Source organism: Mytilus edulis, chromosome 12, assembly GCF_963676685.1.
Source record: "Mytilus edulis chromosome 12, xbMytEdul2.2, whole genome shotgun sequence".
Taxonomy (NCBI): Eukaryota; Metazoa; Mollusca; class Bivalvia; order Mytilida; family Mytilidae; genus Mytilus; species Mytilus edulis.
Genome location: NC_092355.1, coordinates 36,489,261 through 36,516,315, shown reverse-complemented (window position 1 = coordinate 36,516,315; position 27,055 = coordinate 36,489,261). Strand labels below are relative to the sequence as shown.

The 27,055-nt window shown below is 31.9% G+C and overlaps 2 protein-coding genes across 4 annotated transcripts in view; one reads left to right on the top strand and one right to left on the bottom strand.

Annotated features, from left to right (window-relative positions):
* Positions 1–24,173, top strand: part of LOC139498378 (aquaporin AQPAn.G-like) — a 337,743-nt gene extending 313,570 nt beyond the window's left edge. For all 3 annotated transcript variants that reach the window (XR_011657914.1, XR_011657913.1, XR_011657915.1), the window contains exon 8: positions 23,098–24,173. The gene's annotated coding sequence lies outside the window, so the exon portion shown is untranslated. The remainder of the gene's footprint in view (positions 1–23,097) is intronic.
* On the bottom strand, positions 915–27,055 carry LOC139497599 (CD5 antigen-like). The gene is made up of 10 exons (XM_071285833.1): positions 26,926–27,055; positions 22,153–22,291; positions 21,247–21,434; positions 20,253–20,372; positions 18,978–19,116; positions 17,513–17,700; positions 14,422–14,560; positions 13,782–13,969; positions 4,957–5,091; positions 915–934 (listed from the first exon to the last, which is right to left on the bottom strand). The coding sequence occupies exons 1-10, from the start codon at positions 27,053–27,055 to the stop codon at positions 915–917; spliced, it is 1,386 nt and encodes a 461-aa protein (XP_071141934.1).

The following is a 27,055-nucleotide window of genomic DNA, read 5'->3' as shown; positions in this document are numbered from 1 at the left end:
ATCTAAAGATATTTGTTTTTTATGTATGATCTTTATAACAAATTAAGAACTATGTATAATTCGTGATCCATCCGGTATACGTATTCTATAGATAACCAAAAAAAATGACGAATGATTTACCTCGACAGACAGATGCAAAAACAAAGATTCATTTAATCTCATCAGTTGAAAAAAACGACTACACGTGCAACAAACAAAAAAATATTACATAGCAAGCTGAAGATTAAGTTACAAAAATCTCATCAAAAACTAGGGTGATCTGATTTATTTCAGAAGGATGACTAATGTTGCTCCTCATGTGAACTCATTACATTGTTCATTTCATGGGAAAATGCAGGGGATTTAAAAAGTATTACGCAATAGAAAATTATCACTTACAAACTGAAAAAGAGCTAATTAGTTTTTTTCAAAGAATAATAAAATTAACCTTTCAAGGGACAGACTCGATCACAGGCGGACGTACTGATACATTGATACTGTATATCCCAATTCTTAGAGAGTGGTATTCATATGTATAGTTCGGGGAACAAGTTTATTATTTTCAAATGGATAGAAAACAATACATTCAATAGCATACACAACGTTTATTCAAGTTCCATCATTGCAATCTCTGAAAACATAACGATGTTCGATTGATATGTTAAAACAAAAATATGTTGCCTTAGATCTCATGACAGAGTGTGTGTAATTGAAGATAGTTGAACACTCTTTACTTCTGTCAAATGGTGCATTGAATATTATTTGCATTGCAAAGTATTTGTATAGAACCAATCCTTTGTGTTTAACGCTAAATATATTATCAGTTGTAAAGGACTGCATACGCTGATGCCTTCAATCCACATGTCGCATTGAACGAAAAATAATGTTTAGTATGCAGACAGAATAACCCATTTACAGCTAAGCATGGGTCTCTCTTATCTAGAATTCTGTATTTCTGAAAAAAACAAACATCAATAAAACATTAAGTCTATAGAAAAGAGGGCATGCAGTAGACTTATTGTAACAAACTACAACCTATAATAAAACGCTATATAACTACACAAAATATGACAATATGAGAGAAACTTGATTATGTTTTTCCCTTTTTGTTTTGTATAGACATGCGGCCGTTATTTCAAACCAACAATTGCTTCTTTTTACTCAGTTGGGTAGCTATGCAAGGGAAATCATTTCAAATATTTTAAATGTCACAATAATGTAGATATTAAGTTTTTATAATTTTTTTATTGCATTAAGTCTTTACTGATAATATCAATGGTACATTGTATACAGCACAATTCAACAGAATTTGTAATAATAACAGCGTCACAAATCACAAAGAGGTAACTTAGAATGACACTGGTTGTTTATTAAGGTATTTTTTGTAAGTGTACGATATTCTAACAACATCTCTTCATAATTGCGTGTGTATGATATACGTATACTACAAATTGCTCATAGTCGTTAATATTTATATGTCAGTCATAGATCAACCAACACCAAATTATTCAGTGTCGTTGATTTGTATCTGTCGGTCATAAATCATACAACTCATCTAACAATAATACTATAATATAGTATATATTCAGACTGTATCTAACGTGTAGTTGTCAATCAAAAACATGTATAGCTTACCAAGACGGTTAGGTTGCGCTCTTACACATTTTATTGGTTATGTAGATCAATTCAGATGGTGTGATTACAAAAGTGTATCCCATTACAAATGAAGATTTTAGCACTTGGTCCTTACTATTCAACATTAGGAGATGTTGTATGGACTGATGTGCGGAGTTTCGTGCGGACTGTTATCAGTAACAAATGTTGTAAAACAGTGTATTGATAACTGAAACAAACGAAATAAAAAAAGTTGACATAATTAATTTGAAGCCTCGATAATATTTGATATGCTATTAAAATGTACATGTATGTGTAAAGGATTACATATCGCCAGTTGTCGATACGTGTATCAATGGTTTCCCTTTAATGCAGGTTTACTGGAACTTAATATGCAAAGATAACTGTCTAACGTTTGAGTCCATGTTTAAAGAAAGAAAGATACAACTTGTATTCAAGTTTTCATCTTATGTCAAATTCATTTATTGCATGATCATATCGTGACATATAGATGTACTTGGGTGAGGTTTTGGAATTTTTGTCAGACATTCGTACTCCTTCGTGTTTTCCCAAACGACACAAGGTAATATATTTGGCCTCACCACACTTATTCATCTTTCAATATAAGACTTCATAGGGCATAACAGGTCATTTGAGAGAATTTTAGCAGATTCTTGATTTTTTTCTATTGATTTGAGACCCAAATAATACCAATGCAAATATAAGAAAAAAGTCCGAGTTAGCCTTATTAGGGGCTCCATGACCTATCGGTATGGTTAACTTATCTGTATTGTATTGTAAATACTTATAAAGTATTGAATTATTTAATTGCAACTAAGATCACCTCAGTACGTCATTAATTAGTTTAACCAGTTAACAAAGATTAACAATATGTAAATACACTACCTAGTTATTATTTTTTTCGGGTCACAGATGCAAATTTATTAACATGTAGTTAGATGATGTTTGAGATCCTCTTGCTGGTAAAGTGAGAAGGAATGTTCTTCTTTACTGTATGATAAAGCAATTTACAGCAAACGTCGGTCCATTCATGTCGGGGTTTGTAAAGAAAAATATAATTGATTATTAATTGTTCATTATGAGACATGCATTAATAAAAGTGATTTCAATATATACTATAATCGACTAATTGCAAGACCAATTAACTTTGTTGATGATTGATCTCTTTTTTTTGTCTTATAGACAATATTTATTGAACATAAAAATTATTAAAAAACAAATGATTTCTTTCTCATTTCTAATTGTGAAGACTTACACTTGTGATATCTTTACGTGTTCAAAACAGAATAATACACTGTTGGCTTTTAATTTCAAAAGTTCACGGGTAGTAAGGTCGTCATATCGAGGAGCGTTTAGTACAGTGATTTTGTCATAGTTTGGATAAGTTTGACATGACGGTGTTAAGTCTTTTTGATGACAATCAATGCAAAAATGTAAACATTGGGATATTTTGTAAACGGAACTTCTGATCATTAATTCAAGCTGGTAAGTACCTTGGTATAAAGTAAATATGTTAGTACATCACAAGTGGTATCATATGGTAAATGATTTAACATAAAACAAAGCTTGCGTATGTCAAAATTTAAAACTTGCTAATTGGTTTATCGTGCATAAAAAAAGTTATTTTCTTACAGTCTGTTACATCACACATATCTTTGTGATATAACAGTGCGGTCAATTATTCTGAAAAAATACCTACTTTTGCAATCAATTCAAAATTACTGAAATATCTGTGTCATGGTTTGGTTCATTAGTGTCATGGTTAAGTTCATGTTCGACATGGTTCAGTTATGTAATTCTTCTCGTGTATAATGAAGAGTTACTATCAAAATTCACAAAAATCGTTCCATTTGAAACACAAAAGGACATAAAAACGCACAAACAATGTAGTAATATGTTATAAGTAGATGTAATATGATTGCCAATGAGATAACTATCCACCTGAGATCAAATGTTAGATGTTAGCAGCTACTTGCCATCAAGAGGCCTTCAACATTCAACAATGAGCAAAACCATATTTCTTAGCAAGATATAAAAGGCTGCGACAAAATTCAATGTATAGGAATTCCAACTAGAAAATCATTAGCCTAATTTCTGTACAAAATAAATAGCAAAATATGAATGATACACAGTTACATACGATATTCACGGCATTACAGACACTTAACTTGAGACAGTATATACAAAATATTGCGGAGTAAAATGTTTGCGGGGACCCCAACCTCTTCTTCGCCTTAACCATGCCACACATGTAAACTCACCAGATCGGGTTTACACAAGAAAATCAAGTAACAGAAACACTAAAGACACAAATAAATAACGATATATATTTAACACTGTAGTTTCATTGAATAGCATTATATGAAACAATATTGAGAGGATCCTATTTTTCAATATTTGTTTTTTAATCTTTAAATCTTTTATTGCTACAGTCATATTATAAATTTGAATCAAAAGGAACTAATTAAACAATACTGCGTTTATTTATTTCAGAAGCCATGCAAAGTTTGAACAACCCCGAAGATCTACTGATAAACGTAAATAGTGCAATCATGAAACCATATGATGATTTGCACATGGTGCTCAAGGAATTCGTCAGTACCATAGGAAAGATGAAGAAAAAATCCTTCCTCACAAAAGAGCATGTTATGATATCTAAAAATATCATTATTTTTAAAATGAGACAATATATCATTTACACTTTATGAATGCTAGAAATGAATCAAAAATCAGATTTTAAATTTATTAAATATTATTTTGTTTTACATATTTTACTGTGTCTGGTGAATGATCGAACACAACGTAAGGATTTTCCACACATACATGTATGCTCTTTCTGCTCGTGTTTCCCACTATGGTGCCGGTCTAGTGAACGCTGGCTGTTAAACACAGCATTACATTCCATACAGATGTAGGACTTATTCCTTTGGCATTCTTTTACATGTCTTGCCATTGATTGTCTATAAGCGAAAGCCTTGCTGCATACGGTACATTTAAACGGTTTGTAGTTCAAATGTTTACTGTTGCGATGACCTTCAAAATGTGCGTTATCGTTAAACCGTTGATGGCAAATATCACACTCTATTGGGCGTGAACTAGCATGGTCTCTTGAATGACGACTTAGGCCGATTCTTGAAGTATATTTTTGCCGCAAACATCGCACATAAAAGGGTTTGAATGTCGTGCTTCATGTTCCGTCAAGGCCCATCTATCTGAGAATTTCGTTGGACAATGAGAACAAATGAGTTAATCCCTGTGTTTTCTCATGTGACGTGTTAGACATCTTCTTTGAACAATTTTAGAACAGATGTCGAACTGAACGTAAGTTGTTTTTTGGCAAACCCTGTTGATTTTCATTATTGTTTTCATCTAATTTGTCATCATCTTTATTGAGTGAAACCACTGTTTCTTCAATTAAATCAGTATCACCAACAGTTTCAAATGACCCGTCTAAAGGAGCAATAGATGCAATTGCCTCTGAAAAATTATACGAGTCCAATCAATGTATTTGTGTAAAATTTGGAGCCTTATTGTGTAAATAAATATCAACAAAAAAAAAAAATTATGAATTTGACTGCGTTTTTTTTTTTTATGCTAAACATATTTAGGTACACAAATTGAAAAGAAGTTATAAACTACGAAATCATGAAAATATAAATTTTCAACACAGACACCAAACAGGCATTCATAAGTGCTAACTATTGTAAAAGGAAGGGTTTTACACATTTAATTTCAAAAACATATTTACTGAATTCCGAAGTTGCGACTCACCAAAAAAGTCTAGAACCTTGTGACGCGACAAGTTGTCCTATGTCATACATTACTGTTTTACGCTATACTGAGAATAGTTTGATGGTTTCAGATTCTTGTTGTCTCTGTTCAATTTATTTACCCATTTTTTTAGAAACAGGCAGATATAGAGTTTGGCCAATTTAATTCATCCTATTGTTGAAGAATTCATGTTTGTGTTGTTGGCTTGCAGTCTAATTTATGTATTTCTCACGTCATCTTACATTTGATATTACCTCGTAAATTGAAAATCAAATAAATAAAAATGATAAAAGGCAAATATAGATAGCATAAAAATATCATTGAATGTTCTAAAAAGTTCAAATGAAGTGTACTTGTGATATATACATTTGTATCAACAAACTTACCATCTGTTTCATCTTCGTCCATCTTATAATGCGTTCTGTCCTATTACAAACGATGATTTCTTGTCTACCCAGGTCAATTAAGGTCGTACACAGTTTATTTGTACATGTAGCAGGCAATATAACACGTGTTTCTTTGAATTTCAATCCTTTTTTTCAATCACATTTAATAATATACCACCTCATACTTAAAACTAGATAGCAGGAGGTTTTTTTTTCAGATAGTATAGACACTGTTTTACATAAAAAGTAAAATATTTGAAATAATTCAATGATACTATACACGATGCATTTATACAATATCACAAAGATTTTTATTGATTCCTAATAATAATTGATAAACTTGAACATTATATCGGTTTAAATCCAAAATTAGAGTTGTGATCTTTCATATTTTAAATTCGAACTTTGAAAGTTCTTTTTATTGTAATTTCACCTATTATAGTTTTAAAACCAATAAGTTTTAAAACTGTTGTCCATGTCACGCGTAACTATTCGGTTTCGCAAATGGTTGAAGACTTATGATGTCCTCTTAATATCCTTTGGTTAGTTTTTGTAGTTGGGTTACTGTATCATGGACCTATAACCCCACATCTCCTTTTATTCATCATAAACTAGTTCAAAATTTCCAATAAAGAAAAACCAACAAATGAAAAGTTTTCTAGAAAAGAAAATGAAAAACAAGAATTACTTTTTGACTGGCTGCCTCTTTTGAATAGAAGTCTTTAGCTATTTGGCTAGTGATGCCGCTCATGATATCCCCGGCAGAGTCAAGCATGACTTTGGACATATGGACAAAAGATTATATGTGAAACAGAAGCAACGCTTTGTCTTTCTTTTTTGTAAAATTATATCGAAAGCTAGTTTAAAAAGAGCAGTGACTTTTAAATTTATATTGTAGAAAACATACAAAAAGTAACATGACATGCTTAACATACGCTTTGACGATTACACCCACTAAATTTGGTTAAACAGGCTTTTTTCTTCTCGAGCAGTTAATATATAGTGTAACTTAGTTCAATAACAGGCGTTATCAATCAACTTTTCAGTATTAAAGTGAAACACATATATATTTATTTCGATCTAAACCATGACAATCTTGACCAAAACCATGACGAATTTCTAGACTCTTAACCGAACCATGTCAATCGCTTAACCAAACCATAGCAATTCCGATATCTTGCTTATTCTGCGTTAATTTCGTGAAACAACAATTCCAATAAAGATCGTTTGACCTCCAATACATATTCAAGCATCTTATTTGCTTTTTATCTGCTCATGTGAATAGAACTGAGGCAATAGTTTAGGAAAGCAACATAAATTAACCATGTCAAACTTATCCAAACTATGACAAAATCACTGTACTAAACGCTCCTCGATATGACGACCTTACTACCCGTGAAGTTATTAGGTTCTTTGCAAAATATATTGTCTTATAATCAGCACATTTTATAAAATAGAACATACTACATATACATACATGTATAACACCATTATACAGAATCACTTTCTTTTTCTACATAGAGATAGGAAACTGCTGTTGCTTTTTATCAATAAAAAAAGATAGTATGATATGAATAGTCAACAATAAAGCATAAGAAAAACAAACACACTACGTGGAAATCAAGGTGCATGTTATAGTGGGAGATATTGTGGAGATAATTGTGCAAATCGTGATACAAGCATGAAATTTGGTATAGAGGTTGACTAAACGATAATTAAAAAAAAAATCATCTGCTGGCCATCGTAAATTTTCATTTTTTCAAGATGGCCACCGCTCATTTTAAAAATGGCGTCATATCCAATTGGCTACATTTCGTAAATCCTTTTAAAGCTTTGCTTTAGGTATAATCCAAAGTCAATTTTGATAAAACGTAAATAAGAGTTCCTAAAGTACGATAAAACAAGACAGAAATGACGAAAAAGTGACTTCCGGTTCAAAAATGGCGGCAATTATGTTGAAAATGGCTACATTTTGTAAATCCTTTAAAAGCTGTGTTTTAGGTATAATCCAAATATAATCCACTGCCCTTTCCTCGATCTTGATATCTATATCACTAACGCAAAGCTGAATACTAAAATTTATGATAAAAGAGATGATTTTTCATTTCCTATCGTTAATTAACCATTTTAGATGGTGACGTTCCCTTGTCACCATCTTACGGTGTTTATATATCTCAAGTTGCACGATTCGCTCGTGTATGTAACAATGTTTTAGATTTTGACGAGAGAAATTTATGTATTACTGAAAAATTATTACACCAGGGTTTTCGATATCACAAACTAGTAAAAACATTTACTAAATTTTATCATCGGTATAAGGACATCATTCGTAAATATAGTTCAACATGCAGAGTTCTTATACGTTCAGGTATTTCACATCCAATTTTTTATGGAAATATTCTGTATAAAGCACAAAGGTGTCAGTATTCACCTCAGAAACTAACAAAACCTTTGAATAGACTTATTAGGAAGGGATATAGTTACGATACTGTTGTGAGGTCATTAAAGATTGCATATGTTGGCGTTAATATTGATTCACTTATAGGGTCTTTGCATAGGAAGTAAACACATTTATTCAAAAACCATTTGTTGGCATGAGACGGGTTATGTTCTTCTCATATATGTTATGATGGTATGATACTAAACCCCTAACAGGAAGGATTGTGCCTGATGTTTATATGATGAAATCATAATCTTTCAGTCAGTTCAATTGAAGTCTGGAGCTGGCATGTCAGTTAACTGCTAGTAGTCTGTTGTTATTTATGTATTATTGTCATTGTGTTTATTTTCTTTGGTTACATCTTCTGACATCAGACTCCGACTTCTCTTGAACTGAATTTTAATGTGCGTATTGTTATGCGTTTACTTTTCTAAATTGGCTTGAGGTATAGGGGGAGGGTTGAGATCTCACAAACATGTTTAACCCCGCCGCATTTTTGCGCCTGTCCCTAGTCAGGAGCCTCTGGCCTTTGTTAGTCTTGTATTATTTTAATTTTAGTTTCTTGTGTACAATTTGGAAATTAGTATGGCGTTCATTATCACTGAACTAGTATATATTTGTTTAGGGGCCAGCTGAAGGACGCCTACGGGTGCGGGAATTTCTCGCTACATTGAAGACCTGTTGGTGACCTTCTGCTGTTGTTTTTTCTATGGTCGGGTTGTTGTCTCTTTGACACATTCCCCATTTCCTTTCTCAATTTTATTTCATAAAACGAAAATAATAGTTCCTAAAGTACGATGAAACAATACATAAAACACGAACAAGTTACATCCGGTTCTAAATAGTGGCAAAAACGTTCAAAATAGCTACATTTCGTAAGTTCCTTGTTGTAAGTATAATCCAATGCAAGTTTTGATAAAACGTAGATTACTGTTCCTCAATAACGATGAAACAATACATACATGACGAAAAAGTAACTTCCGGTTCCAAAATGGCGACAAAAACGTTTAAAATTTCACTATATTTATTTTCTTCTAATTTAAAAGAGATATTACTCAATTTGTTAATTTCAAATACCTAGTTTGGTTAGAAAAGGCAGTTTGCATTCCGTATAATTATCTGACAGTTGCCAACACATTAACACGTACAAGGTAGGCCAGAACGAAATCGTTTACAGTTATCAACAACGCTTGATATTTTGCATCCACTTTTCAAACGTTTCTGATACGAGGGTGCAAATGAGTCCATTTTAGTTTCCAACTGTAAGTGTTTGTTTTTCTTTCATCCAAACACAGTCAGCTGACAGTGTTCATGACTTGTTATGTGTACTTGTCTAATGCACACATCCGGTTGAGCCCACCTTGATATGCTTCTCTTTCGATGTGCTCCGGAAGAGAACCTCTTGTAGGGGGAATAGCATAATAAGGGCGCTACTTCCTGACAAATGATTAAAATCGTGCCTTGATAACAGCAAATGTTGATGTTGCCGTACCTGATGCAAGCAAATGGTTCTATGATGTCCATGTCTCTGTCTTCATACAAAACTAAAGCGAGCAACAACATCCTTTACATCTGGAAATAATACCAATGTTTGCCAAGCTGACTTATTCACTTTCCCACGAAATGCTGACACAGTGTCATATTAACAGAATGCATGGAAGGAAAGCTGCACGAAGACCAAGCACATTTGATATGTCATATACATGAAGCCATCTTTATTCCCTCTAAAACCTATCCACACTTTGTCCATACCTAATACTGCGAGAGCTGCAATCCTAATACTATTACATCTGCATCAGTACTACTTAAAATTACTTTTATCAAACATTTTCAGCAGCAAGCTTATCATGGACACACATACGTGTATCTGCTTGTTCTTGGTTATAAAGGGATAGCTGTGAAGTATCTGTATTAAATTGCAAGGAATATTTCACCTTGAGTAACTTAAAAAATTTTTCAAGTCTCTAAAGAAGCAATTCTGTCGGCAACAAACTTGAATCATTCCGTTGTATTGTCATCTATACCAAGAAAACGACTCCAAATCCTTGGCGTTCTATCAGAACCAACAACTTTCCGTCTAGCACCAGCATCTTGCCTTTTTCGCGGTCCAGCCTTTAAATTATTCATTTTGTAAATTCTACTCGTCAATACCTATCGATGCAAGAGTTTATGTGAGGTAGTATGACATCGATTGTAAAATCATCAAATATTTTTGCACTCGGTGGCTTGGAAAAGACCATTGCTGGCCCCCAAACGGCAAATGCGTCAGAATCTAAATCAGTTGACGGCACATCGCACAATGTTTCAAGTATACCCATTTTCTGCAATTATAACACTGATTAAAATGACATCCTCAGACAAAAACAGAGAGGTAATTTTGTTTTCATGGATAAAGAAAACTTCCAAGTCAAACTGTCTACTTTTACAGGAAATGAAGAGTATAGAAAGGAGATCGCAATCACTGTCCATGTTCTTCAGCTTTGGGTTTTACCCTAGCCATTTCCAGTTTCATTTTACGGCAACAATAGGAAATTGTTCTTTTTTATCTGGTTATAAAAACCAGATTTTCCTTCGTTTTGCATTTACTATAAAAGATCTTCGAATCGTTCGGACCCAATATCTTGGAGTTACATATCTCACCTGCCTCCGAGTCAATAATTTCCTTAAAAAAATCAATTTTGTACAAATCAAGAAAAAAATCTAATCAGAAGATGGATTTCCAAACTCGGTCACCACTTTAGAAAGCCTTTGACTCGTTTAAAAAAAATACCTTTGTGTTTTCTTAGAGTCTTCATGATGTCGTCCATCTGTTTTAAAAAGACTAAAACCACTATTTCGTTCAAATTCATCTACCAGCTGTCTACTGACATCCATCCATCCATCGTCTCAATGGAATCTTCGGTGGCACCAACATTGCCCTTCGCAATTGCATTATTCTGTGTTTGTGTCTGATCAATTGTGATATAAGAAAACAACTTGCTGGTCTTTCTTACAGTGAAATTACCATTGGCACCTTGTTGGTAATGCTCGTGAAGGGAAGCCATATCTCGGAGATGGATCCGTAACCGTAACATAATTTTCACGATCTGGACCAAAACAATACGGTATCATGCTTTCTATGGACTGTTTGTGAGGTACGATATCTGACTCATAAAATGGGCGTACCGCCGATAGAACAAAAGTTCTTAATTCATAATTGAACAAAATATATTAAACTGTGGTCGAGATGACTCTTTTTCCTTGCACCAGTCTATCAAATAATCGAAACACACAGAGTCATGAGATTTATTTTCTGCGTTTAGACATTAATGGTTCAGGCAAAACACACGCAGTTAACTGATTCGCATGTCTAGACCTAGGTTCATTTGAATATGTATGAAAATAATTTGACGTTCTAGGTGTTGCAATGTCGGCTTCAGTGAGGGCACAAGTTCTTCCACTTTCAGGCAATATAACCCCATGAATTTTAAAACAAGCCATTTTAAGGTACTTTCCACCAAACATAACGATAAACTTATATTCTCCGTACAAATCTGGCCATTCATACTGAACTTACTTACACAATACCAAAAGTGGTTGATCTGCAGCTATAATTGATGTTTGGCCGGGAATTTGAAAGTTTAACCACTTTTTTTCACCTATCCATCGTATGATTGATCACATCCACACCCTCGGGAAGCTCTACTCATGAAATATATTTTTTATAACTGCAGTTATTAACCTTTGTCGGCCTATTTGGGGTGTCGGAACAGTGGGGTGTCGGAATAATAATGTGTCGGAATATCTGGGCAACCCCATATAAGTCCAATAATTTATGTTATTATGAACCCTATTCCATGTGAATATCAGATATTTATTTTAAGTTTATATCCAAGATATACCAAAGTGTCGGATATTTTTGTTTCATCTTCATTACAGTTTTCAGTTGCAAAAAATAATTGTTTTAAAAATATGTATTGGATATAAATATTATGGACTATATACACCATGCCATCTTAAATAAAAAAAAATCAAAATTATCACGTAGTTTCTCTTATCTCCTACAAATAACAGTGTATGTTATTGTACGTTATTGTGCACTGTTCTGTTATTCATTTCTCCAATCTGTAGTAATCATTAAATGATAACCCGGCATGCCATACTTAATAGAAATGCAGACGTGAAAGAAAGCACTCTTTATCGAAGCGTCAACGGTGTTTGCACATTCTTCACCCCTGTTATAAAAGGTTTTCAAATGTCCAATGCTTTCGTCCATGCATGCCTTTTAAAAATTGTTAATTTTGGAAAATAGATTTTATACTATTTTGAACAAAGCATACTTCCAAGGATGAGGGCAAATGTTTTTTTTCTTTAGTTTAATGACAATTGCCGTATTGAAAATAAAACCATTGTTTCCCTAATAGATTCGTAATGACAATGGTTAATCATAGATTTACAATTATATCTTAATTTATGCTTCAAAAACTTATCAATTTTTATCTTTTCTTTCTATTATCATTTTAATAATAACACAAACAATTCTTTTTGTGACGAAATCATACAATGTGGGATATCACCGGCTGTGCGAGGCTCTCAGTCCGTCAAATCATCGAGTTGAGAAGCCTGTCACGGTATTTTTCGGCTGATTTTGAGGTACAAGTAATCCAATCACTTGCATGGCATCCATTTAAAATGTACAATTAAGGACTTAATAACGCTCCTTCGTTCAATTAGATTTAATAGTGAGTTAATAGACTATTAACGTTAATTAAATTTTGTGCAAAGCAAGTAATAGACTATTAAATTTAAGTGTACTTTTAATAGACTATGAACTTAAATAGACGTTTGTGCAACCCAGTCCTGATTTTGTATGAGAAATGTGGTTTGACTTATTAATATATGGATGACTTCAGTTGGGAATTGATCATACAGCATAATCATTAAGATAATGTTAATTTTAAATACCAAAAAGTGCACATAACTGATTCGAACGATTATTATAGTTTGTTTTAGAAGGGTACCAAAATTAACTTTTAAAAGGACAACAATATGTTATATTGTTAAGATTTTAAAATGATTTTATTGTTAAATACTCATTTTGTATACGTCTTGTCTTCTTTTTTCTCTTGTAAACATTGGCACGTTAAGTTATCCGTAAATCATATCTACATACCTTTTTCTTGGTATTTTATTTAAGATGTAAAGTATAATCACTGAACTAGTATATATATTTGTTTAGGGGCCAGCTGAAGTACGCCTCCGGGTGCGGGAATTTCTCGCTACATTGAAGACCTGTTGGTGACCTTCTGCTGTTGTTTTTTATTTGGTCGGGTTGTTGTCTCTTTGACACATTCCCCATTTCCATTCTCAATTTTATTACAAAACATATATATTGTATAAACTTTTAATTCCCGATATAAACACAGGATATTGAAAATAAAGTAAAAATAGATAAATGATTTTGTAATTGATCGTATACGTGATCGAGGTAAAATATTCTGCTACGTTGTAATCGTGTAATTCTTTTTACAGGCAAAGGACTTGTCTATTCATATCCATGTGCTTTAAACGTTTATTTGACAAAATAATACCTTCATCTTCTGTTGAACAGTTAAGATACAAATGGACGCCAACATCATGGTAGTGACGACATGGTGATATATCGTGATTGTAGGTACAGTTTACTAAATTGCCTTCTGAACCAGAACAATTTAAATGATTCAACCAAATGGTACCTATGCCATCGTCTACTTTATGTGCAGGAAGCATCAATCCTGAACTATAAATACATAAAAGATATATTGTGTTAGTTAGTCACTACTTTCTTTTAAATTATCTTTACTATATCAACTATTCAGTTGACAACTTGGTTTTACATATATATTGGTCGGTGTTAGGCAAACATTTACAGTCTCTTAATACTATTTTGTATACGACAAATGATTGGTCGAACTTTAATTATGACGTCAATGTTTTGGTTACTTATAAACTTTTTACTGTAATGTCATTAAAATCATGACTCACTGAAAATATGAGTTGAGTATGTATTAAGATACTGGAGGGCTCAAATGTTTAAGACTCTAATTTCACCTATAATGGTTTACTTTTATAAATTGTAACTTGATTGGAGAGTAGTCTCATTGGCACTCATACTTTTTTTATTTATATATCTTTTTTATTTTTTTTTTTATCTTTTTGCATTTTATATTCCTCTCTAAACGTAATACACACCGATATCCGAGCTGTCTACAGGCTACTTCTGCATCAACATCTTCAAAGTTATTATCACAAACTGTTCCCCATTCACCTTTATAATTAATTTCTAGTCTTCCTTGATTCTCAACGAAACCCTTGATAATACGCAAATCACCTGCAAAGCATGGTAACTTATTCAAAAAAGATCATCCACATCAAACGAATTGATAACAACTGTCATATTCCTAACTTGGTACTGGCATTTCCTGTTGTGAAAAATGGCGGATTTAACTTATTTAAAGCTAGCTCAACTTTAACTTGTATAACACATGTAACAGTCGCATCAAATTCATATTATGTTGATAACAATAAGTTAAAAAAAAACCAAACATACATAATTTGTAAAAATGTCAAAAATAGGGGCACAGCAGTCAACGTTGTGTTATAATTATAATCACTATACAAAAATCTAAAAGTAAGCACAACAAGGCATATATAAAAAGCACATTTACAAAAATGTAATTCAAAGAGACAAACATTACAAAAGCACAAACACACAATTACAGGATGAATAAGAACATACCCATGTCGTATATAACAGAGAAACAAATAAAATCATAATGGCAAATCACACCAGCAAAAAAAAAAAGACAAGAATACAAAACATGCATCATAAAACAATAACACAATAACGGAATGTACACGTACAGAGCCACGTCAAAAGGATCTCACCAAACAAACTTTTTGATTATTGAGTCTCAGATGCAGATTATTTGTTCATGTTGTTAGTGACCTAGCTGTCAGTAACTGCGAGTACTCTCAGATTTGTACTTCGTGTATTTTTGTTGTTGAGGTTTGTAAGTATCCGACCACGTGCAATTGTATTTGTAGTTTTTGTATGTTTATCCATCTGATGAGTTATTCGTTTTTCAACTAATTTTTATCATTCGTTCTTATGGTGTACTGCTACACCACTGTCCAATGTTAAGGGGAGTGCTGGGATCCCGATAACATATGCATGTGCCAGTCCCAAGTCCTGAGCCTGTAATTCAGTTCTTGGCGTTTGTTAATGTCTTACATATTTTTTTTTCGTTCATTTTGTGTACACATTTTTTTCTCGTTTGAATCATTTTACATTGTTATTTCAGGGCCTTTTATAGCTGAGTATGTGGTTTGGGGTTTGTGCATTGTAGAAGGCCGTACGGTGCATAATAGTTGTTTTATTTCTATGTAAGTTGATCTCTTGTGAAGAGCTGTCTCAATGGCAATCATACCATGATAGCATTTTTATGTTAACAGTAAAAGTAATATTCACCAAAACGAATACACAAATATTTTTACTATAACATGTTATAAAGATAACCCATGAAGAATATTGTAACTACGTTAAACGAGCATTAGCTTTTTAAAACTAGAGACTCTAAAGATCCTGTGTCGCTCACCTTGATCTATGTGAATATTAAACAAAGGACGCAAATGGATTCATGACAAAATTGTGTTTTTATGATGGTGATGTGTTTGTACTGAACATTCTTACTGCTTACAAGTATCTCTATCTATAATGAATTGGCTAAGTAGTTTCAGTGGAAAATGTAAGTTTAAAATTTACAAATTTTATGAAAATTGTTAAAAATTGACTTTAAAGGACAATAACTCCTTAGGGATCAATTGACCATTTTGGTCATGTTGACTTATTTTTAGGTCTAACTTTGCTGTACATTACTGCTGTTTACAGTTTATCTCTATCTATAATGATATTCAAGATAATAACAAAAAACGGCAAAATTTCCTTAAAATTACCAATTCAGGGGCAGCAATCTAACAACAGGTTGTCCAATTCATCTGACCATTTCAGGGCAGATATATCTTGACCTAATAAACAATTTCACCTCGTGTCAGATTTGCTCTAAATGCTTTGGTTTCAGAGATATAAGCCAAAATCTACATTTTACCCCTATGTTCTATTTTTAGCCATAAAGGCCATCTTTGTTGGGCGATTCTATCAACGGGCACATTATTCAAACTATATAACCACATGATGATTGTAGCCAAGTTTGGTTAAATTTGACCAAGGAGTTTCAGAGTACAATATTTTTGTAAAAGTTAACAGACGACGACGACGACGGACGACGGACGCAAAGTGATGAGAAAAGCTCACTTGGCCCTTTGGGCCAGGTGAGCTAAAAAGAAACATGTGCTTCTGCAAGAATTTTGAAATAGTACTTGAAATGCATATATTGTTAACTCCTTTTTTATTTGTGTTGTTTGTTTAATATGAACACGTTAGTTTGTCCATAAACAATTTCCATGTATATATGTTGACTTTTTTTATCATGATGTTAAATGCAAATGCATTTGATAAAATAATTTGAAAATCATTACAATTGTGCTTTTATCTACAAAATGTTAAAAACGAACAATTAACATGTGTCTATTCTAAAGTACAAGTACAAAAAAACATATGACCTTTGTGGCGTTATCGAACATTAGTTGACTAAGGAGTGACGTATTAGATACGTGTTTCATTAATCATAACGTAAGTAATTTCATTTTGACTAGTAAATATATATAGAATGAACAGCCGAAAACGAGAAGATAAGCGAGACATGTACACAAAGCCTTACTGTGTGTTATGTTGAGGTTATTATATTGCTAACACTCATCACTATATGATTTGTATTTGATAGTATTATAATGTAAACAAGATGGAAGTTTTGAAGATTATCTGTATGTACATGTACATGTATTCTGGATAATCTTCGTTTAAGGTGGTACATAACACTACAGGGAGATAACTATGTTAAATCAGCTGAAAGTTTTAAATACGTTATATTGTTCAGAAAATATGAAGCTTTTAATAGATTAAAATTAGTGTTTGACAAACTGCAATAAATATAATCACTTGTTTCAGATAATGTTTCTTTTTTAAAGTTTTTGAAATTTTGATATTTTTGTCATAAGGTCAAAGTAAATATTTTTTGTTAAAATTTATGAAAATAAAACGAGCCGACTAAATTTTAGTCAAGGTGTTTGGTACCAACTTAATAGATTGCGTTTAACAGTGGCGTGGTAAATTAAGTGTATATTCTACGATTTGTTTTAATGTTTGCTATTTCTAAAACTATACCGTCAGCTGCTGTTGAACAGTTGAGAAAACAATGGATACCAACATCATGATAATGTCGACAGGGTGATATGTCGTGGTTGTAGGTACAATTCAGTAAATGGTTTTCTGAACCAGAACAATTTACGTTATTAAACCAAATGGTACCTATACCATCGTTCACTTTATTGGATGGAAGCTTCAATCCTGAACTATAAATAAATAATAGAAACAGTGTGCTGGATATCGTCTTCTTTACTTTTTTGTATCTGTATGTCGTGCATTACTATCAAAACATGTTGTTGTTAGTTGAAATACTAATAATAGATTACCCAATTTTCGTTTGAACCTTTTTAAAGAGGAACAATATGGTTTTTCAGTTAATCAATTCAATAGGATATCAGGGTATTGCTAGGTGACTTAGTATCTCTGAGAGAGTTTAGGACATTAAATTTAACAAAAGTATAGATACAATATTTTGAGGAGGAAAGTGATTAAGATGAGCACTCAATTATGGGATAGCTTATTGTTTCCATGCTAATAAAACACTTCAAGTCTGTTTGAGACAGATTACTTACTAAATGTTTTGAAGAGTAAAATGTACAGTGGTAAATAATATGTAAATTCAACTAAAAAAGACCACCAGCATATTAAAGAATCTTTAGTTTTTGAATTTTTCAGATGGTTATCGATAATTTAACAAAATTGTCACAATCAAAATGCTATTAAAAATTTTACTAATATATAAACATATTCATTCAATTAGCAAATGTGATTCTAAATAAATGCGTATTGTGTCTTTTAGAACAGACCTATTTGCACACATCTATTCATTTAATGAAACACTTGTTTTTAACCTTTTGTACTACATTGTCAATGTTAAGTTGAATAAAAGTTAGAATGAGCCTCGTATTAGCGATGTTAGGTTTATTCTTATGGTCAATAAATCAGAGCAATGTATCGTCAATGTAATTAATAATTACTCTTAAAAAAGTTTTTACAAAATAAGTGCATACAGTGATTTAAAGAACATTTGATCTTAAAGAAGCATACATTTTGCTTTAAAAAGGAATCATATCAGACCCTTTAGAGAACACTCATAACAAATTGTACCTCAACATATACAAATGACCTGTCATTTCTAAAAAGATGAATCAACAATGTTTTGATTGGCTTGTAAATTATTCCTATAACCTGTAAGGTGCAGTTTAAATGAACCATAACACTAGCAAATTCTATATTCATGATGAGACAAACGTACAACTGAATGACTAATCTTGTAATATCATTTCGGAAAGTATCGATAAGCGATTAATCTAAACATCTTCAATTCAAATTAAGATATCGAAATAATCGCCCTATCGGTCGATAACACAGATAGACTTTAAAACTCTAGACGATTATTCATGGACGAGGTACGAATTGAGATAAAGGAACTAATTTAAATTAAATTGCGTATTTGTTTACCATCTACAAATGTATAACATACCAATATCCAAGCTGTTTACATGCTACTTCTGCATCAACATTTTCAAATGGATCATCACATAATGTTCCCCATTCACCTTTGTAATAAATTTCCAGTCGTCCTTGATTCTTAGCGAAACCATCAGTAATACGCAAGTCACCTGCAAAGTATTATTATATTTACAATGTTCAGATGTATTGTACCCTGTACACTTTAAAATCTCTTTGTTTTGGCAATTTATAAAATATGAATATTAAGCCGCCTTTTTGTAGTATTTCCATTTTATGCTTAGTTTTGTCTTTCTTTTAAAATATATATAGATTTGTTTTTAAACAAAACATTTCTGCATTTTCTGTGTTAATATATTTGCATAGCAATCAAATAAACAATTTGTATGCATTGTTATTAACAATGATTAAAGAGAAGTTTGCATGTATAAAAACCAAGTTTTTAAAGATTCTATTGTATGTTTTCTGGATTCTGTCTATTTAATGGATGCTGTTTAATAAAATGCTGATTTAAATTAAATGTATAGACAGGACATGACCTACTGTGGATTTAATTTTCGTGGGTACCCATTTTCCAGGATAACGAGAAAACTTGCATATTCTTGAATATTTAAATTTGTGGTTTTGGCAAAGTCTGCATACATTCCTTTATGATTTTGTTTATCATTCATACAGCATTTGAAATTCGAAAACAACGAAATTTAGTATCCAACGAGCACGAATGAATTCACAGTAGTATAAAAAGTATGCCAGTTGATAAACTATTGTTTTAAACGTTAGTTTTTACAAAAACCCTACCTTCATTTTTTGTTGAACAGTTGAGAAAACAATGGATACCAACATCATGATAGTGTCGACAGCGTGATGTATCGTAATTGTACGTACATTTTAGTAAATAACTTTCTGAACCAGAACAATTTACGTTATTTAACCAAATGGTACCTATGCCATCAGTCACTAATCATATCAACTATAAGAGGAAATTGACGACTCAACAGAAATAAAACTAGTTGATTCTAAACTCACCACAAAACACACATGCAACTAAATAAATGGTTTTGATATCTTATTTTGGAATAGGTCGATTAGTATCTAAAGTGGTAGTCTTCATTTGAAATTCAGATATCGGAAATATAGCCCTATCTTTGGATAAGATATCTCGACTTAAAAACCCCGAACAGTTCTTTATTTTTTACGTACAAAATGATATAAAAAAATTGATTCATAATTAATTGTGTGTTTTAAGCACTCTATAAACTTAATACCAACCAATATCCAAGCTGTCTACATGCTACTTCTGCATCAACATTTTCAAATTGATCATCACATAATGTTCCCCATTCACCTTTGTTATTAATTTCTAGTCGTCCTTGGTTCACAGCGAAACCATCAGTAATACGCAAGCCACCTGGAAAGCAGAATTGTTTACAAGATTCAGATGTTAATCCTTTGTGAAAGCTGTTTGAAACTTATGTTATTGAATTGAAGCATGTTGACTCATTTGAATAGTTTGGTAGATGGCTTTGAGTAAAATTTAATTTAGAAATAAATGTGTAAATATTACGTTAACAATAAGGAACATATTGTTATCTGTACGCTATAGAATTTCTTTGTGTAAAAAATAATATCATTAGACTATTGAAATGTCGTTCTGTAGTATTTTCATTTTGACCATTGCGTGTACCCGAAAATGAGAACACGCATAGAAGACAAATAAAGTATGTGCACAAAGAAAAAACGCACGGTGTGATAAATTGATTAGATGACAACCTAACAATCAACTTAACAAACGTTATGAAAAGAGGGGGTATCAAATCGTGTTCTTAACAAGATAACAATATTTTTTTTTTATAAAAAATAATCCTTCATCTTCTGTTAAACAGTTGAGATGACTTGAACGTGTAGGTAATAAAATGATAACATGATTTTTTCTCAGTACTAAATAAGCTAATGGCGCATGCAGTTATTAAAGGTAACAGGATTGTAATGTAGTACGCCAGACAACACAATGGTAATCACATAAGTAAGTACGTATTTTCTTGGTAGACAATAAGTGTTTCTATTTTGACCATTGCCTTCACACGATCTGGAAATATTTGGTGAACACAATAAAATATGTAAACAAAGCATTAGTGCACGTTGGATAGATGAAATTTGTGAGAACGGATTGTTAGTAAATGTACAGTAAATTGAATACATATATTTTTAGAACAAGTACAATACATCAACTGTTTCGATTTATATACGATTGATTTATAACTTTGCGCTGTCCAATATCATACCTTCACCATCTTGTGAACAGTTCAGAAAACAATGAATGCCAACATCTCCATAGTGACGACAGTTTGATGCATCTGTATTAAAGGTACAATTCAGTAGTCTACTTTCTGAACCTGAGCAGTTTACGCTATTTAACCAAATAGTACCTATCCCATCGTATACTTTGTGTGGAGGAATCATCAATCCTGAACTATAAATACATTAATGATACATTGTTTTATATATCTACTAATTTACTTATAAGGAACGATATTATGTCATGTTCTTTCCTTGTACAGTAAAAACACGATGACCAGTTTAACCCCTTTTACAACAAAGACACATTTAACGGAAAGCATTTGATTTGATTGTAAAAAGTTCAATAGGAAACCAAGAAATTGCTTGGTGATGTGATATATCTGACAAAAATCACAAACTTAACATTATAGAAAGTAATTTATAGAATAATGTATTAACATGGTAGTTTTAATGTCCTGTAACAAGTCAGGAATATGGCTGTTGTTATCAGATACTAAACTAGTACAATGTAGTTCGTGTTGATGCATGTTGGTGTTTGTTTTTGTTGCACTTTGGTGCTCCTGTTGTTCCTTTGATTTCCTAATTATTGAAGTGTTTGTCTCATCATGAAGCTATCTTATGTTTTATTTTACAATTTAAATATTTTATCTTTATTTTTCAATTCACCGGTATCATTTTTTTTATAAGCGAACAACTGACTGGATGATTTAAGTTTAATGAAATGTGTCTCATGTAAAATCTTTATTTCGAATGAAGATATCGAAAACAATTATCCAATTGTTGGATAATATATCTCGATTTCGAAAAGACTAGATGGTTTTTCATTGACTATGTACAGATTTAGATAGAGAAACCAATCAGTACTAAATTTCCCTAATAGTAATACACACCAATATCCAAGCTGTTTACAGGCTACTTCTGCGTCAACATTCGCAAACTGATTATCACATACTGTTCCCCATTCACCTTTGTAATACACTTCTAGTCGTCCTTGATTCTCAGCGAAACCTTCAGTAATACGCAAGCCACCTGCAAATCAGAATAATTTATATTAATCAGATGATATATAATTTCATTGATAGAAGGTTAATGCTCATACAAAAGTTATGTAATTTAAAGTTTCAAATGGTGATGTTAAAATCATGCCTTTGTAAGATTTACAGACTTATCAAGAGTTGAAATTATGGAATATCCGTGTGGCAGACAAAAAACCTTACTACAATCTTGTCCCCTTTTCTCCAATTTGACCTTCATACTAATTACTAGGTTTCAACCTACATGAGCAAAACGATTTGATGTTTCTGGTCGGTATAGCATTAGTTGGGGGAACACATGATTTTACACTTGCTCATATACCAAAAATTCGGATAGATTGCTGTTTTAATTGACAAATTCGGGATAGAATTGACAATCTTATGAATGTTTAAATTAATTTAATTTTTTTCGGATAAAAACGTTTTTCAAAAATATTATAACAAACTTTGATAACGTGTCCTGTAACTTTTTGTACCTTTTCGCATGGACTGGCTCATATAAGATGTATTATTGGTGCTCATATTTAGTATGATAAATAGGAGCTTATCCTAGCAAAGCTAGTCATGAAACAAACATTCAAATGCACTAAAATGTATGTTCATAAACATTTCATCATCACTAATAAACTGTATCGAAACTGATACTTGTGACGTCATATTACATATACATTTTTTAGAAACTATAACGCTTATTTATGAAATGAAACTTATGTAATACATTATATCAAAACGGAATCGTTGAAATTAAATCTGTTTGTGTGTGTTAAAAAAATCAATCAGAATAAAATAAAAAGGGACGAGGAAACTATTTTATTTCGTTTTTGAATTGTTATGTAAGTCGAAAGATGTTTTTTAATTACATAACAATAACCAAAGCTAAGAAAGGTACTATTTGAAATAAGATGTAGATTTTTTTCAGAAGGTTTAAATTGTTATGCTCAAATTATGTGAACAGTGTCTTTATTGTATATGTTATAAATAAGAGAAAATGTTATCCATTTGTTACATTACAATACCGTATATACATATATTCCAATGGAAAATGTAAAATGTATTATCTGTATTATATATAGAATGAATTTTTACTTTAAGTTTTTAACTTGAATGTATAAAAGAAAAATTTTTGTTACTATGTTTTTTGTAATGATCAGCATGCATTGAATCTTCGTTATGACAATTGATAGGTTTTATATGCATTAATTGATGACAGAAAAAATAATGAAATAATTAGGAAAATAAATAAGACACAGCAGTACCTGTAACAGTTAATGTGAAGACTTCCAATTTAATAAGATCTTGATTTTTTAAAGTTATTAATCTTTTTTTTTATACCAGGCTTGGGATAAACATTACTTGGTTTTGTCATTATATCCTATTGTAGGAATAAACGTAGACGTCGGTCATATATCCATGAAGCAGCAACCCAACAGCACAAATATTTATGACATTAATAGGTCACCAATCGAGTTTTTGTTTAAAGGTTTTCAAATAAGATTTCAATTATATATATTTTGTAAAGACTTCTACATATCCTAATAGATACTTTTTGAAGAGACTAGCACGGTGAAAAGAAGGTAAACATAACAAAAGCCTAGAACAATTAGAAAAGACTAATGTTTGACAATTTTGTGTCCCCTGTTTACGCATGCAATCACATATAAATGTAACATGATTAATGTTTAAAGTACAATTACACTAACATTATAATGTTCTTATTATCATGTTCTTATCATCGTAATTCCACTGAAATAGATAAACACTTTATGTTTTTTTCAAACAATGTTTGTCTTGTTACTTATATACGATATGTAGATATACAGTTATATTTTATAATCTTATTTTATTTCTTTTATAATAAAGTAATTATTAACATGTAACAGATTTTAGTTTTTTTTTCGAATCTGAAAGACTATGGGTACTCTCATTTTTGAACACCGAAAGGAAAATAACGTCATGCATTGGTTGAATATAACTTTTTTAGAACGTTTTTAACCAATCGCAACGTTTTGATGTACACTTTTGAAAATATTACCCAGAATGCTTTAGATTCTGATACGTCGAATTAAAACTGAGCATTTGAAGAGAGACCGTCGATAACCATAACCACGAACCTCAGTAACCCTATTAACTACTTTACTTTTAATATTTATTAATTTACGGATCTCAACAAATTTGAATAGCTTTCATTCAAATGGGAACCAATTGTGCCCTCTTCTTGCCGACTTGTTTCTTTAGTTTGATAAACTTCTAAGGAAGAAAGATAAGAAGTTAGCAACATACTTTAACTTTACTTTCCGCAATATACATGTTTATCATTGTCTCTCACTAATTAATTCAAAATTTGGTGACTTATGTTGAACGTATCTATCCCATCGAACTTGAGATAAAGGGTACAACATATACAGTTAAGTCGGCCTCATATCTTGACTTACATCTCGAAAATGACAATGAGGGTCGGTTGAAATCAAAGTTTTACGACAAAAGAGTAGATTTCAGCTTTCCAATTGTGAACTTTCAATTTCTAAGTAGCAACATTCAGCAGCACCTGCATCCGGGATATATATCTACCAATTAATACGATATTCCAGTGCTTGTACTTCCTATCATAATTTTCTTGATAAAGGGTTGCTGCTTACAAGGAAGTTATTAAACGAAGAGTTCCAATTGGTGAAGTTGAAATCATCCCTTCGTAAATTTTAAGGACGCCATCACGAGTTGGTTGACCGTTATGGAATAACCGTTTCCCAGATGATATTGAATATGTTCCTTACGTCGTAACTACAATCCCCTTTCCTTTCATGAATTTGACCTACCGAATAAGACTATTTACCGGATTTATTATAACATGATCAACACGACGGGTGCCACACGTGGAGCAGGATCTGCCTACCCTTCCGGAGCACCTGAGACACCTAATTTTGGTGGTGTTCGTGTTGCTTGTCTGTTTGTCTTTTTCATTTTTAGCAATGGTGTTGGGTCCGTGTATATCTGCGTCCATTCGTTTTTTGTTTTGAAATATCAAAAACAAAAAACAAAAAACGAAAGTGTTTTCATTTTTCGTTTTTGATTTCACAAAACGAAAAACGAAAAACAAAAGTGTTTTCATTTTTCATTTTTTATTTCACAAAAACAAAAAACGAAAAAACGAGAAACGAAAGTGTGTTCAATTTATCTTTCCCCACACTGTTTTTAATTGTCATTCAAAAATGACAATGTTGTCATTTGTCATTCATTTAAAGGTGCTTCAGACAATGAAATTATAACAATGTTGTCGATTTTTGTTACATACCAAAAGGGTGAACTTAAAGTTTTGTATATAATTTCAATTATTTCTCGATTTATAATGTAAAATGTTTTCTTTTCTAGATGTATAGTCATTGATAGTAAATGTTGCTAATGCAAACACTCCGGCATTCATTTAACATAATGTAGACAAAATAGACCGCATGACTTCTGAATTGAACTACGGTGATAAAGTAATCAAAGACTTTCAAATTACCTTGTTTATATCTTTGATAAAGAATTAATTATTATATTTAAATATTAAACGAATTACAAATTTAAATTGTACAATATAATATTATATAAAGGTGGTACAAATAAAAAGATTGATGACAACATCACACTAACAAGGGAGGTAGCTACTTTTAAAACTAACAAGAAAACTAGCACGGTCGTTAAAGTATACATGAACAGCGGTTGTGAGATCAATATTATTTTAATCGAAGAAAATGTCGACGGATGCAAAAGTCTTTATCAATCTAAACACTAAGGATGCGTGATCTTAACTTTTTAGTTTGGAGAGGTTGATATAAGATGATAATATAGAAGCGTAACTAGCCTCTATTACAAATAAAGTAAACTATATTTTGGCGAGGGAAGGGCTCAAGGACCCCGGAAGAACTGGAAATTTTTTTTACAAAATCTTCGGACCTTTTCTTAAGTGCAAGTTTTGTCTTATTTATTTTATTATTTTCTGGTCTCAGAGCAAAATATATATAGATACAGTGTAAGACTTTTAGTATTTACATGTAGAAGCAATATCAAAAGACATATGTAGGATGAAGAAAAAACAATGTAATCTATATAGTCAAGTGTGTGGCTATTGTTAGTTTAAACATATTTATTAATAGTGGATAGGCAATGTTCTCCCCGGTACGGGGATCGAACCAGGAACTTCTGTTTTTGTAGTCCGATGCACTTACCCATGTTACTTTTGTATAATGAGTATCAATGGTCCGGTTCCTCGTTGAAGACCCTCCCGCTACTTTCAAGATGAAGAACAGGAATAAAAGCCCTGTTCATTAATAATTTGTATTTTTTCTATATATTGTGTGCGACTTTGTCCCGTGTACATTTACTCCACATCTCTTTATTTTCTATTTAGGACCTGGATACTGCTCAATGCTAGTTTTAGCCCTCCAATGCTAAAGGCCTAGGTCATTTTTTTTTTTAATTAGTTGATGCCGTGGGATTAGGATATTTAGCTTAAATGTAACCCTTGTCAGCTCAGGAATATGACAGTTCTTGTCCATTCGTTTTTGATGCGTTTTGTTATTTGATTTTGCCATGTGATTATGGACTTTCCGAATTGATTTTCCTCTGAGTTCAGTATTTTTGTGATTTTACTTTTTACAGCAAAGATAGCCAGTTTTGTGTTCTGTAATATACTGTAACAGTTTAATTTTCCATGTCCGGTAGCATCGTAACTTCTCAAAACATCTTCCGAGCAATATCTGGACATCTGTGCCGTGGGCAT

Bases quoted from the DNA above. Each gene is read 5' to 3' on its own strand.
- LOC139497599 (XM_071285833.1), bottom strand. From the start codon at position 27,055: ATGCCCACGGCACAGATGTCCAGATATTGCTCGGAAGATGTTTTGAGA. The intron at 19,117-20,252 runs GTAGACAGCTTG...AATACTTTGCAG, and splicing joins TGTTGATGCAGAAGTAGCAT to GTGACTTGCGTATTACTGAT. The intron at 17,701-18,977 runs GTATGTTATACA...ATTTATTTATAG, and splicing joins TGTAAACAGCTTGGATATTG to TTCAGGATTGAAGCTTCCAT.